At 47.2% G+C, this 15384-nt stretch overlaps 1 protein-coding gene across 1 annotated transcript in view; it reads left to right on the top strand.

Annotated features, from left to right (window-relative positions):
- The window catches only part of LOC148518960 (speedy protein 1-A-like), a 39115-nt gene extending 24047 nt beyond the window's left edge, over positions 1-15068 (top strand). Inside the window, exons 2-6 of the mRNA XM_088476826.1 lie at positions 10457-10575; positions 11157-11215; positions 11362-11447; positions 12386-12539; positions 14775-15068. Of these exons, the coding sequence (XP_088332952.1) occupies positions 10470-10575; positions 11157-11215; positions 11362-11447; positions 12386-12539; positions 14775-14930 (561 nt within the window). The 5' untranslated portion in view covers positions 10457-10469 and the 3' untranslated portion in view covers positions 14931-15068. The remainder of the gene's footprint in view (positions 1-10456; positions 10576-11156; positions 11216-11361; positions 11448-12385; positions 12540-14774) is intronic.
- The last annotated feature ends 316 nt before the right edge of the window (positions 15069-15384 follow it).

Raw genomic sequence — 15384 nt, 5'->3', positions numbered from 1 at the left:
TGGAAATAACACTGTGTCCTTGGAGTCCCATAGAGGAGGCATCAGCCAATGCTCAGAGAGGCAAGGTTCAGCTTCCAACCTACACCCCAGGACAAAATGGAGGACATTATTAAGGCCTTGCTCCAAGCTACAGCAGCTCAGCAGGATTCAAACAAACTTCAGCAGGAATCTACCAGAGCTCAGCAGGAGACGAACAAACTTCAGCAGGAAGCTACCTGGGCTCAGCAGGAATCCACCAGGGTGCAACTGTTGGCCTTGGAGACAGCCCAGAGGCAACAACAGGTCGCCATTGAGGAAACCCGCCAGGCCTTAGCGGAAAACAGCCAGGCCATAAGAGAGGTGGTACAGCACCTGGTCGCCCGGTCCAGAGATGTTAATACTGGTCCTCCCACCACCACTCACTCCGTACGAGCCAGTCACTTCCTCCAAAAGATGACTTCGGGCGATGATGTGGAGGCTTATCTCGCCGCATTTGAAAGAACGGCCGAAAGGGAGAGTTGGCCCCAGGAGCAGTGGGCAAGTCTGGTGGCACCTTTTTTGTCTGGGGAGCCACAAAAAGCATATTTCGACTTATGCCTGGCTGATGCCAAGGACTATAAAAAACTAAAACAGGAGATCCTAACTCGCTTGGGAGTCACCACCTTTGTTCGTGCCCAACGGGTCCACCGCTGGGAGTTCCATATGGACAAGCCTCCACGTTCACAGATGCATGACCTCGTCCATCTGTCCTCAAAATGGCTACAGCCCGAGACGCTAACGGGACCACAGATCGTGGAAAGGGTCGTGATGGACCAGTACCTGCGATCATTACCCGCGACTCTGCGCAAGTGGGTGAGCCATGCAGACCCTAAGACCGCGGACCAGTTGGTCGAGCTAGTGGAGAAGTACGTGGCGGCTGAGGAGTATGCCTCACCAAGCCCCGATGGCGGACCGGCAAACTCCCACAGACACTGGTAAGACTGTACCAGGGGAGAAGGGTGCTGGGCGGTGGGATGTACCTAAGACTGAGGGTGTAGAAACTGGAGACAGGCCTGCCAGGCCAGGAAGGTTCTTGCCCCGTAAACGACTAGACATTAATATGATTCAGTGTTTCCGGTGTGGTGACTTCGGCCATATTTCCGCTAATTGTTCACTTACAACTGAACCTATGCAATGTGATACTGCTCATGTCTACCGCAGGGGGTCTTTCTTTGCACAGACAGCCTGTACGGCTGACCGGCAGGCTGAGTCTGATAAGCACATGTGTGTACTCACTGTAGATGGCAACCGAGTAGAGGCACTGTTAGACTCTGGTAGCTTGGTGACACTTATAAAAGCGGAGCTGGTGAACCCCTTAAGGCATACAGGGAAAACTGTTGGTGTGACCTGCATACATGGGGATACTCGATATTATGTTACTGCCGAGGTGAACATCGAGACACCATGTGGTTCGGCTATAGTTTCTGTGGGTTTGGTGCATGGTCTGATGTGCGATGCAATATTGGGGAGAGACTTTGCTCACTTCTGGAAGTTGTGGGAAAGCCGTTTTGTTCCAGAAGTGAACAACCCCGATCCATTTGAGAAGGTTATCGATGTAGTGGAGGAGGGAGTTTCTTCTGAGTCAGAGGTACTCCCTTTTTCTACTATGATTGGCGAACTAGAGAATACGGAGCGTGACGGTGGCCCGCCAACTGATGTGCCTCCCATTGAGGTGATAAGTGTTGTTGGGCCAGTTGATCGTCTGCCTGATTTAGAGGTCAGAAGAGAGGTCTTTGCCGTGGAGCAGTTGAAAGACCCTACTTTGGTAAAAGCCAGGAAGAATGTAAAGGGAGTTGATGGTAAACCCGTAGACCCTGATAGTCCTTTGTCCTATCCCCACATGGCAATGTGTCAGGATTTATCCTGCCCTGAGTGTCAGTATCATGCTCCCAGACCACGTTTTAAGGGTCCACTAGTTCCATTGCCTATTGTAGAGGTGCCAATAGTGAGAGAGCACCTGAAACAGGCTCAACAAGCACAGCAGAGGGTATACAACCGCAATGCTCTGTTACGCAGCTTTGCTCCTGGGGACAGAGTGTTAGTGTTGGTTCCCACTGTGGAAAATAAACTTTTGGCTAAATGGCAAGGGCCCTTTGAAATCTTAGACAGAGTTGGACAGGTCAATTACAAAGTTTACCAGCCGGGGAAAAGACAGCCGGAACAGATATACCATATAAATCTGTTAAAGCCCTGGAAAGATAGAACGGTACTGTCGGCCGTCCGAGCCCCTCCAGTAAGTCCAGGGCCCTTAGTTCCCGAAGTGACAGTGGCAAAAGCCCTGTCGGCAATTCAACAACGAGAGGTCAAGGAGTTTCTGGTTAGAAATAGGGTGCTGTTCTCTGACTTACCTGGGAAAACCTTGGTCGTTAAACATGACATCATCACTGACCCAGGGGTTAAAGTTAATCTAAAGCCCTATAGGTTACCAGAAGCACCAAGAGCATTGGTGTCGAAAGAAATTAAAAATATGCTAGAGTTAGGGGTTATTGAAGTATCACATAGTGAATGGTCAAATCCCATTGTGTTGATTCCAAAGCCCGACGGGAGTGTGCTTTCTGCAATGACTTCCGAAAGTTGAACAGTGTTTCAAAATTCGATGCCTACCCGGTGCCACAGTGGAGAAGGAGGCGTTGGCCATAAAGTGGGCGTTACAAACTTTTAAATTTTCGGTGGAACACAGGCCAGGGGACCTGTTGTTTAAAGCAGACGCGTTGTCACGCGTTCATTGTTTGGGAGCTTCAGTTGTTCCGCCCCATAGGTCGAAACAAAGGGGGGGGATATGTGATAGGATCACTGGTAAAGTGGTCTGTGGCAGGTACATTTGTCCCAGATTCCTGTCCTATGTGTTTAAAATCCCCAGGAGAAATTCTGCAGGGTAGCTGGCTTGAGTCTCGGCTTTTTGAAAAGCCGGTTTGGGTTCTGGGAGTTGTGGGTGAGAGGAAGGGCTCCACCCACGGCCACTCCAGGTTTTTGGGCCTTTGAGCTTGGTAACAGGCTCATTAGAGGTTCCGGCTGAGAATGGCCAACATATGCTTAGTTTGTTTAGGGCTGAGTGTCTCACCTGGGAGAGCAGGCAGGGAGTTTGCTCAGAGACACTTGGATACCTAACTGTGAGTGATGTGCTGTGCTTTTGTTGCTGGCGAGGGCATTAGGCCCTGCCAGGTTCTGGTAGTGAGGGAACTACCTGTGAAGTTAGTGCCCCGACAGGGCTAGGATTTATATTTATGTTTTCTTTATGTTTCTGACATTGTACAATAAAGACTGGCGCCGACCAGCTTGTACTTGCATCCAGACGTGTGTGTGTGTGTGTGTGTGTGTGTGTAGTCCTCTACCCCGGAGGGGGACCCCCTAACCTAACTGTGTCACTATATACATATTAGGGGTGTGCACCGGCCACTTTTTGTGTTTTGGATCTGGATCTTTCTTCGTGTTTTGGATCTGGATTGGTTTTGCCAAAACCACCCTTCCGTGTTTTGGGTTCTGGGTTTTGTGTTTTGGATCTGTATTTTTTTTTAAAAAAGCATAAAAACAGCTAAAATCACAGAATTTGTAGGTTTTTCTGCTCCTATGCTATTATTAACCTCAATAACCTTAATTTCCACTCATTTCCAGTCTATTCTGAACACCTCACACCTCACAATAGTGTTTTTATGTCCAAAACGTTGCACCGAGGTAGCTGGATGACTATGCTAAGCGACACGAGTGGGCGGCACAAACACGTGACCCATCTAGGCGTGAAACTGCAGTGGCAGACAGGATGGCAGTTTGAAAAACTAGGCCCCAAACTGTACATAATGCAAAGAAAAAAAAGAGGTGCAAGATGGAATTGTCCTTGGGCCCTCCCACCCACCCTTATGTTGTATAAACAGGACATGCACACTTTAACAAACCAATCATTTCAGCGCCAGGGTCTGCCACACAACTGTGGCTGAAATGATTGGTTCGTTTGGGCCCCCACAAAACAAGCTGGCAATTAATGTGTCCCTGCACAAACTGGCTCTATGGAGGCAAGATGTCATCCTCATCCTCCTCATCCACCGATTCCTCACCCTCTTCAGTGTGTACATCCTCATCCTCACAAAGTATTAACTCGTCCCCACTTGAATCCACCACCACAGGTCCCTCTGTACCTTCTGGAGGCTGGTCTCCCTGGAAGAGCTGATAATTCATTTTGATGAACATCATCTTCTCCACATTCTGTGGAAGCAACCTCCTACGCCTTTCGCTGACAAGGTTCCCGGCTGCACTAAACACTCTTTCGGAGTACACACTGGAGGGGGGGCAACTCAGGTAAAATAGAGCCAGTTTGTACAGGGGCCTCCAAATTGCCTCTTTTTCCTGCCAGTACAGGTATGGACTGTCTGCCATGCCTACTTGGATGCTGTCACCGATGTAATCCTCCACCATTCTGTCAATGGTGACAGTATCATATGCAGTGACAGTAGACATGTCAGAAATTGTTGCCAGGTCCTTCAGTCCGGACCAGATGTCCAAACTTGGTCCTGCCTGCCCTGCATCACCGCCAGCGGGTTGCTTAGGATACCTAAGTTTTTTCCTGGCAGCCCCAGTTGCAGGAGAAAATGAAGAAGGAGCCGTTGACGTGTCACGTTCCGCTTCAGCTGACAGTGTGTTCACCAGCAGGTCTTTGCACCTCTGCAGGCTTGTGTCGGCCGGAAAGAGAGACACCACATAGGCTTTAAACCTAGGATCGAGCACGGTGGCCAAAACGTAGTGGTCTGATTTCAACAGATTGACCACCCTGGAATCCTGGCAAAGCGAATGAAGGGCTTCATCCACAAGTCCCACATGCCGAGCGGAATCGCTCCGTCTTAGCTCCTCCTTCACTTTCTCCAGCTGCTTCTGCAAAAGCCTGATGAGGGGAATGACCTGACTCAAGCTGGCAGTGTCTGAACTGACTTCACGTGTGGCAAGTTCGAAGGGCTGGAGAACCTTGCACAACACGGAAATCATTCTCCACTGCGCTTGAGTCAGGTGCATACCCCCTCCTTTGCCTATGTCATAGGTGGATGTATAGGCTTGTATGGCCTTTTGCTGCTCCTCCATCCTCTGAAGCATATAGAGGGTTGAGTTCCACCGCGTCACAACCTCTTGCTTCAGGTGATGGCGGGGCAGGTTCAAGAGTGTTTGCTGGCGCTCCAGTCTTCGGCACGCAGTCGCTGAATGGCGAAAGTGGCCAGAAATTTTTCGGGCCACCCAAAGCGTCTCCTGCACGCCCCTGTCGCTTTTCAGAAAATTCTGCACCACCAAGTTTATTGTGTGAGCAAAACATGGGACGTGCTGGAATTTGCCCAGATGTAATGCCCGCACAATATTGGTGGCGTTGTCAGATATCACAAATCCCCAGGAGAGTCTAAGTGGGGTAAGCCACTGGGCGATGATTTCCCTCAGTTTCTCTAAGAGGTTGTCGGCGGTGTGCCTCTTACTGAAACCGGTGATACACAGCGTAGCCTGCCTTGTAACGAGCTGGCATTTCTGAGATGCTGCTACTGGTGACGCTGCTGCTGTTGCTGCGTAAGGTGATACATCTACCCAGTGGGCTGTCACAGTCATATAGTCCTTAGTCTGCCCTGTTCCACTTGTCCACATGTCCGTGGTTAAGTGGACATTGTGTACAACGGCATTTTTCAGGACACTGAGGACACTTTTTCTGACGTTTCTGTACAGTCTCGGTATCGCCTGCCTAGTGAAGTGGAATCTAGACGGGATTTGGAACCGGGGACACACTACCTCCATCAATTGTCTAAATCCCACTGCACTAATGGCGGATACCGGACGCACGTCTAACACCAACATAGCAGTCAAGGCCTCAGTTATACGTTTTGCTTCAGGATGACTGCTGTCGTACTTCATCCTCCTCGCTAAGGACTGTTGGAGGGTCAATTGTTTAGTAAAAGTAGTGGTGTTCCTACTTCCTCTCTGGGATGATGAACGACTCCCAGCAGCAGCAACAGCAGCAGCGGCAGCAGTAGGCGTAGCAATGCAGGATCCTCCAGAGGAATCCCGGATAGGAGAGTCAGTCATGCCAGTGACATGGCCTGCAGGACTACTTCCGATCCTGACTAAGGAGGAAATTGATGAGGAGGGAGTTGACGGTGTGGTTTGCAGGCGCTTGGATACAACAGGACAACGGGATTTAGGTGTCCCTGGACTGCTTACGGTCTTAGCCAAAGTTTCTGAACTTGACAGTAACTTTTTATGAACGCGCTGCAGGTGCCGTATAAGGGAGGATGTTCCTAGGTGGTTGACGTCCCTACCCCTACTTATTTCACCTTTACATATGGTACATATGGCAAGACAGTTGTTGTCCGGATTTGGATAGAAATATTGCCAGACCAAAGAGGTGGAATGTTTGGTCTTCTGCCCAGGCATGACCGTGATGGGCTTTTTCATCCCACGGACAACAACTGTCTCCCCCGGAGCCTGATTTAAACAAACCACATCACCATCAGAATCCTCCTCGCCAACTTCCTCCTCAGCGCCAGCTACACCAGTATCCTCATCCTGTTGTACTTCAACAGTGACATCTTCAATTTGCATATCAGCAAGTGGACTGTGGGTGCTCCTTTCAGCACTTGCAGGGGGCGTGCAAATGGTGGAAAGAGCCACCTCTTCCCGTCCAGTGCTGGGAAGGTCAGGCATCGCTACCACCACCACACTTGGACTCTCCTTGGGGATTTGTGATATCTTCTTAGAAAGCACAGTTCTTCGCTGTGCTTTTGCCAGCTTAACTCTTTTGATTTTTTTAGTGGGAGGAGGGCTTCCATCGTCATGTGAAGCTGAACCACTAGTCATGAACATACTAGGGATCGACCTTAGCCGTTCCTTGCCACTCCGTGTCGTAAATGGCATATTGGCAAGTTTACGTTTCTCTTCAGCTGATTTAAATGTCTTTTTCAAGGTCATTTTCCTGAACTTTGCCATTTGGGATTGTATGTGCCCTCTACTATGACATTGGGCATCGGCCTTGGCAGACGACGTTGATGGCATGTTATCGTCTATGTCATGACTAGTGGCAGCAGCTTCAGCACTAGGAGGAAGTGGTTCTTGATCTTTTTCTCTATTTTATTTTTATCGGAGAAAGTTTGGTCCTCCATTTATGTTATATCGATTTGATATATATACGTGCGGCTAAACACAGAAAATAATTTTTTTTTTGGTTTGGACTGGAGTGTACTTTCGGGGGTTACAGCACCCTTTAACGGTCAAGCCAGCCGGCCCTTTACTTATGACACAGGCGCACGCTTGGCACTACTTTGTTGATGCACGTGCGGCTACTGCGCACACAATTCACAAACACAGAAAATAATTTTTTTTTTGGTTTGGACTGGAGTGTACTTTCGGGGGTTACAGCACCCTTAACGGTCAAGCCAGCCGGCCCTTTACTTATGACACAGGTGCACGCTTGGCACTACTTTGTTGATGCACGTGCGGCTACTGCGCACACAATTCACAAACACAGAAAATTATTTTTTTTTTGGTTTGGACTGGAGTGTACTTTCGGGGGTTACAGCACCCTTTAACGGTCAAGCCAGCCGGCCCTTTACTTATGACACAGGCGCACGCTTGGCACTACTTTGTTGATGCACGTGCGGCTACTGCGCACACAATTCACAAACACAGAAAATAATTTTTTTTTTGGTTATTACTGGAGTGTACTTTGGGGGTTACAGCACCCTTTAACGGTCAAGCCAGCCGGCCCTTTACTTATGACACAGGCGCACGCTTGGCACTACTTTGTTGATGCACGTGCGGCTACTGCGCACACAATTCACAAACACAGAAAATATTATTTTTTTTGGTTTGGACTGGAGTGTACTTTCGGGGGTTACAGCACCCTTAACGGTCAAGCCAGCCGGCCCTTTACTTATGACACAGGTGCACGCTTGGCACTACTTTGTTGATGCACGTGCGGCTACTGCGCACACAATTCACAAACACAGAAAATTATTTTTTTTTTGGTTTGGACTGGAGTGTACTTTCGGGGGTTACAGCACCCTTTAACGGTCAAGCCAGCCGGCCCTTTACTTATGACACAGGCGCACGCTTGGCACTACTTTGTTGATGCACGTGCGGCTACTGCGCACACAATTCACAAACACAGAAAATAATTTTTTTTTTGGTTATTACTGGAGTGTACTTTGGGGGTTACAGCACCCTTTAACGGTCAAGCCAGCCGGCCCTTTACTTATGACACAGGCGCACGCTTGGCACTACTTTGTTGATGCACGTGCGGCTACTGCGCACACAATTCACAAACACAGAAAATATTATTTTTTTTGGTTTGGACTGGAGTGTACTTTCGGGGGTTACAGCACCCTTAACGGTCAAGCCAGCCGGCCCTTTACTTATGACACAGGTGCACGCTTGGCACCACTTTGTTGATGCACGTGCGGCTACTGCGCACACAATTCACAAACACAGAAAATAATTTTTTTTTTGGTTTGGACTGGAGTGTACTTTCGGGGGTTACAGCACCCTTAACGGTCAAGCCAGCCGGCCCTTTACTTATGACACAGGCGCACGCTTGGCACTACTTTGTTGATGCACGTGCGGCTACTGCGCACACAATTCACAAACACAGAAAATATATTATTTTTTTAGCACTTGGGGGGAGCACCCCTGATGGACAGAGCACCCCCTGGACAACACTACAGCACTCCTTTAGGACTGGGACACTGCACAGGACTTTGGAGTGGACACAGCCCCTATGGAGAACTGACTGCACAACACAGTCCAGCCAGCCCCTATGGACTTTGAAGTAGTGGACACAGCCCCTATTAACAACAGCAGCACAGCACAACACAGCCAGCCCCTATGGACTTTGAAGTAGTGGACAACAGCAGCACTACACTACACTACACTACACAGCCCTAACTCCCACCCTCCCTCTTCACTGTCCACAGCCGAGTGAGAAAATGGCGCCGACGCGGGTACCTTATATAGGATCCAAAACCCGCGAGACTCGGAAGGCGGGATGATGACGTTTTGCCTCGATTTCAGATCCGAGTCAGGCGGGAAAAGTCGAGCCTGACTCGGATCGGACTCGGATCGGGGGGGCTCGGGGGGGTTCGGATTTCAGAAATCCGAACCCGCTCACCCCTAATACATATACATACATACAGCGGGTGAGTGCAATAAGCCAGTCACTATGTAAAGGAGGTTATAGGAAGAGTAGTGGAGAGGGTAATGTGTGTGTAAGGGGCTGTATATTTACTAAGCCTTGGATGGAGATTAAGTGAATGGAGATAAAGTACCAGCACAGCCTGTGACATGGAAGTTAGGAGCTGATTGGCTGGTACTTTATCTCTGTTCACTTTATCTCCATCCAAGGCTTAGTAAATAGACCCAATATATCACTAACTAGGGAAATATAGGGCCTGATTCCGGATTTATGCAATGCTGATATTTAGTCAGATTGACCACAGAGGATTCACTCACAAAGTCAGTAATAGGAAATCAGTTTTTCGGAGCGGTAATAGGGGGTGTCTAGGCAAACACAGGTGTGTTGGCACAGTTTAGACTCTGTTTCATGGATGTGCATATATAAGCAATTGCCATATCCTTCCCAGCAGGAGAGCTCCCTGCGTGTCAGGAGAGCTGCAGTGTGTGAGGCAGGTCAGATGTGACTTACAAGCTGCATGGCTGCCAGATCTGCGTTTATGCTGTTGTACGAATTGGGATGGATATGAGAAGGCAGCAGTGGGCGTCCCTATGCTTGGCTAAGCTTTGGAAGGCATTAGCATATTATAGCAACTGTGATCCGTAAGAGATTGCAATTGCATTAGCATAAATCTCGGAATCAGGCCCATAATATATAGATTTGGACCTAACCTTGTTATAGATATACATCTAACATTTGTTAGAAAAAACACATGCCACTGATGATTTATGTTTGTTTAGTGAGGTGGTTTCTGGCCAGATGATGATGGGTGGGTTTCTGGGTACTGGGACCTCCCCCTACCCATGAGTGCACCACTGGCATTATAAATATAGTCACACAGAGATAGAGGACACATGATATAAACAGTCTGCTGCCCTCTCATTCTCATAGTTACTGTAACACATACATGAGGCTGGAGCATGTAGGATATTGGGAGGAAAAGATAATATGAGAGAAGTATATAGCTATAAAGTGTTAGGAGGAGGATATTGAAGTTACATAATTACACTCTTCCCTCTGCGTGTAGTCAGCTGGGCCTGTAGTCCTGCAAACGTAGCTGTATACCCATGTTATAACGGCAGTTCCCCCAGCAGTATGTAGCCCTCATGTGCTAGGAGAACATGTCGCTGCATTTCCACATTAGACTATGAATTGCAGGCATACATATATGGATGACAGATCTCTTATCTAATCATTTCATTTATAAATAAGTATTCAGTATTACCATATATAACAGAGAATAATTTATCACCACAGGACGAGTGCAGAGATGAATCTGGCAAAGAAGAGAAGACTGGACGTCAGTGGAGAGGACCAAGGCCGACAGTTTCCTACACCAACACCAGAGGAGAAAGTGGCCTTTTATGAACTGCTAGGTACGGCTTATTACTTTACCATTTATACACACCACAGACAATGCCTACTGTATAAAGTACCCTACTGTTACGGTGACGTTACTAATCACCGCTGTACAGATGTAGGGACCCCCTAATACCTGCACCCCCACATCTCAGCTGGAGTGTCCAGCAATGGGGCTAGGGAAAGGTTTGTCCTGTTCCTGGCCCTGTGGTCTGTACAAATAGCATTCCCATGAGAGTGTTGTATCTACAGTACACAAGCATCAGGCCCTATAACTCATGGTGGCAGAGTACGCCCATCCCAGAACAATATGATTTCACCTTTAATATGATAAAATTCCCTTGTACAGTTTTGCCTAATATGTCACATTACTACATTTATGGCATAAGGGATAATACTCTCTGTATAACTGTGTAGAAAAGTCAGTGTCCATTTCATCCAATGAGATTCTGTCATTTTCTAGTAGTACATAAATGAAAGCAAATGCCTGATTGAGGAAAAGTTGGTGTTGCCCACAGCAGCCACAGTTACCTGCAGAAAATCTAATTATTGCCCACTATATAATATAACATGTCACCATTACTGCTTCTCATTGCAGAGGAAGATTGCACCAAGAGATTCCTGGAATTAGACAGCTGCAAGGAAATGTCAGACAAGGTATTTATGTTACTGTTACGTATCTATTACTATTTCCTTATAGTCCTACTCAGTAGTGTGTAATAGGTGGGAAATAGGACTGCTGAGGTATGTACATACACACGCGTTTCTCCATTCTGACTATATAACTGCTATTTCTATCCTAGTACCTGCTGGCCATGGTGTTGGTGTATTTCCTGAGATCCGGCCTGACTGTCAGTGAATACAACTGGCTCAATTTTTACAGCGCACTGTAAGTATTTCCCTCTGTGATTGGTCAGATACAGCTGGAGATATATCCCCGGAGAACTTATTAGCGCAGTTATAGGTTATTTACTCACATAAATACTAGTTACTGTCCACATAATAATGGAAACAGGCCCAAATGTAATAGGATGTGATTTGTCTATATATGCAGGGCACGCCTCCAAATAATGTCACTTAGGGGTGTAATGAGGTAATGAGGCCACGCCACCAATTTCGGGCAAAGCCACACGCGATTTCAGGGCGCATAGTAACGGGCCAGCACATGGTGCTCAGACCCCTGGAGCCGGCCCTGCGGGTGTTACTAAATGTCAGTATGCAAGTGATAGGGAGCGTCAGTATGCAAGTGATAGGGAGCGTAATACTTGGTACATCACATCCTATGAGAGATGTATCAAACCTTCTAATGATTGTAGGAGTGCAGGAGTGGAGAAGTTGCCCATAGCAACCAATCAGCTTGTACCTATCATTTTATGGTGTTTACTTGATAAATGCTAGCTAGAAGCTGATTGGTTGCTATGGTCAACTTCTCCACCCTTTAGGAGGTTTAATACATAGGAGAAAGATTTCTTTCCTTCTCTCCCCAATTTGCTGTATAAGAAAAGCACATAGCTGTCACCACACCGGGCAGCACACTGGGGTATATGTATCACTGAGAGACTGCCCAGGTCGTACCTCTCATGTTTATCATGGCAGTAATGATGTTCTTATCACACTGACTCCTCACTCATTTGTCACAGTGACAGCTGAGCAATACCCAGCTGCCAAGTTGACACCATCAAGAGCTGTAATAGTTACTTACCGATCTAGAGGCCACCGTTCTCCTCTGAGCATGTACTGGGCCTGGTGCACGCATGTACAGATGTGTCTAGCTGTAGTTGGTGACTATACGGCACAAGCCTTACTCCTCATGGTCTGTTTCTGTAGGTATCTTGCAAACCAGATGGAAGAGGATCACCAACAATTGGAACACCAGATTCTCCGGTTTAGACCACTCATCAAGAGCTTCTGGAAGGTGAAGGGCGCCCTGTGGCACAGAATGCAGCACAGAACATTTGTGACTCAGGAAGAACTGGACGAGGTGTTTAACATGGTACAATGAGTGTTGGAGATGTGTGTACAGGTGCAGTGTATGTTATTATTTATTTCCAGTTTTTATATAGCGCATACAAATTCCAAAGCGCTTTACAGAGAATATTTGGCCATTCACATCAATCCCTGCCCCAGTGGAGCTTACAATTTATATTCCATATCACATGCACACTAGAGTTAATTTTTTGTTGGGAGCCAATTAACCTACCAGTATATTTTTGGAGTGTGGGAGGAAACTGAAGTACCCATAGGAAACTCACGCAAGCACAGAGAGAATATGCAAACTCCACACAGTTAGGGCTGTAGTGGGAATCGAACACACAACCTCAGTGCTATGAGGCAGTAATGCTAACCATTACACCATCTGTGCTGCACACACCAGCTCCCTTATCAACAATGAGCAGTGTAATGTTTCATGTATCTGGGGATAAACATTTCATTCCAGTGTAACAAAATGAAGTTCTGGAGCATTTGGCAATAACATATTTATTGTGCTTTGTGCAGGTTATGGATTATCTGCATCAGCTGCCTGTAACATCATTGAAACATTAAAAAACATGTTTTTAGTCCTTTCAGTCCCTGCTAGTGACAGTATGATAATATAGTTACAGTATGATAAAATAGTTACAGTATGCTAATACCCAGATTTACCTAAGGATGAATTGTTTCTGGGAAAGCCAGTTATATGGCCAATGCTCTACCCACAGGGTATTCAGAGTACACTGAAGAGCTGAGACAGAATCCCACTTACAGACAGGCTGTGCTTCCTTGTTTTATACTCATCAGTGTAAGGTGGGAAATTCTCTGCATGTGAACTGGGAAGCACAGTGGCACAGTGGTCAGCATTGTTCTCTCACCTCTGGGGATATTAGTTTGATTCCTGACCAGCCCCCTATCTGTGCAGAGTTTGTATGTTCTTTGGTAGCTTTTATGGGTTCCCTCCTGGTACTCGGGTTACCCTCTACACTCCAATACTGGTAGTGTAATTGGCTGCCAACGCTGTAAGCTCCGACAGGGATAATGTGAATGACAAATACTCTCTGTGCCTAATTGGTGGCACAATATAACTAAATGATTATAACTATTAAGAAGACAAAGTCAGTAAAACAAAGAACCTCTACCCAACATTAACATTACACAAAGCTATGCTGTCCCTCTGTAGATGGAGATCTCTCCTAGGGGCCCTTGTATTAGTTATCGGTTTCATTATGATTTATCATGGCAATAAGACATTATGTACCAGGATACAGTGCATACACCTGCAGGGACATGGGCTCTGGTAGGAGTCTGTTCCTATGATCTGTAATAGTAAAGTGACTGTAAATGGAACCTTCTTCTAATAACTTTTTCTCCCCAGGGGAGATCCCGCAAATATTCTTTGATAAATAGGCCCCTTATTATATACCAGCATCATGCTCTGAATGTCTATAGGGTAAAGCATTGGCTCACAGGGCTGGGCATATTGTCACTGGGGAATAGGTCACACGTGTGTCAGTGAGGTTACATGTAACAGGGAACATTTTCCTTATTATACATGGTAACAATTTCCCTATTGCCTATAGGAACTATTGTAGAGCGCTGGTGCTGAGCTTTTCTAGCTGATAACTCAGGTGTCACATTGCTCTGCAGAAGATGCTCTCTGTCACCCGGGCATAGACTATAAGAGTTGTCAGTGTGTTTAAGCAAATCTTATTCCCACACGTGATGGGGAGTTATGTCTGCGGAGAGAGATTAGCAGTGTTGCTGATGTCTGTGATGGGTGCGGCATGGTGGTATGATATGTCTATCATCATAATATAGACAATCATGTCAACACTAGAAAGTGAACATGGTCATAATGTCAACATTAGCCATGTCAATGACAATTTAACAATGTTGACATAACAGTTGCCATTGTGGTGTTGACATTCAAAATATTGACATTATAATGTCGACCTACACTGACTACATCCCGTCTGTGACATCTGCTATATCTCAGTCACTAGTATAGGCAGAGATACGTTATTTTTGCACATGCCTTTTATAATAGTAACACTGTAATTTTGCAGCCAACTCTGCATAAACCCCAGATAAGCATATCGGGCAGTCAGGGGCCCAAAAACAGATTATGGGCCACACAAGATGTGTATCATTATTCTAGAGCATCTAACAAACTGTCAGCTGATTATGACCCTCAAAATCACTTGTGTGGCGTCATCTGAATTGCAGTTTTTTTTTAAACTAGGTGATGAGAGACGACAGTCATCCTGCATGGAGGAGAGAGCGCAAAATCCACCATGGCTGGGCGATAAGAAAATATCCTGGGCGTCCAATCCCAGCTTGTCATCTGTGTTACCCTATTCCTCAGCAGCCCGGAGTCCCCTCCTGCTCACTGCTCTAAAGTGACTACATCTAGAGGAGGAAGAAAACATCCAAGAGCAATACAGGGAGAAGTATAGTGTGATGGGGAGAGGCAGAGAGTGATGTGCAGAAGCCCAGGGTGGCAGGGGGTGACAATGAGTGGCAGAGGGTAACAGTGAGAGGCAAAGGGTGGATGGGCTAGGTACTGGGTGGATGGGAGAGGCAGTGGGTGTTAGGTGGTGACTGAGGAGGCAGTGGGTGATAGTGAGAGGCAGAGGGTGACAGTGAGAGGCAGTGGGTGTCAGGTGGTGACTGCAGAAACAATGGGTGGCAGGGGGAGGCTGTGGGTAACAGGGAGAGGCAGAGGGTGTTAGTGAGAGGCAGTGGGTGTCAGGTGGTGACTGTGGACACAGTAGGTGGCAGGGGGGGGTCTATGGGTGACAGGGAGAGGCAGGGGGGGCAGGGAGAGGTCGTTGGTGGCAGGGGAACAGGGA

The sequence above is a fragment of the Taudactylus pleione genome, unplaced genomic scaffold (genome assembly GCF_031769625.1).
Source record: "Taudactylus pleione unplaced genomic scaffold, aTauple2 ptg000195l, whole genome shotgun sequence".
Classification (NCBI taxonomy): domain Eukaryota; kingdom Metazoa; phylum Chordata; class Amphibia; order Anura; family Myobatrachidae; genus Taudactylus; species Taudactylus pleione.
Note: the sequence above shows the minus strand (reverse complement) of the source record. Positions and strands in the feature narration are given on the sequence as shown.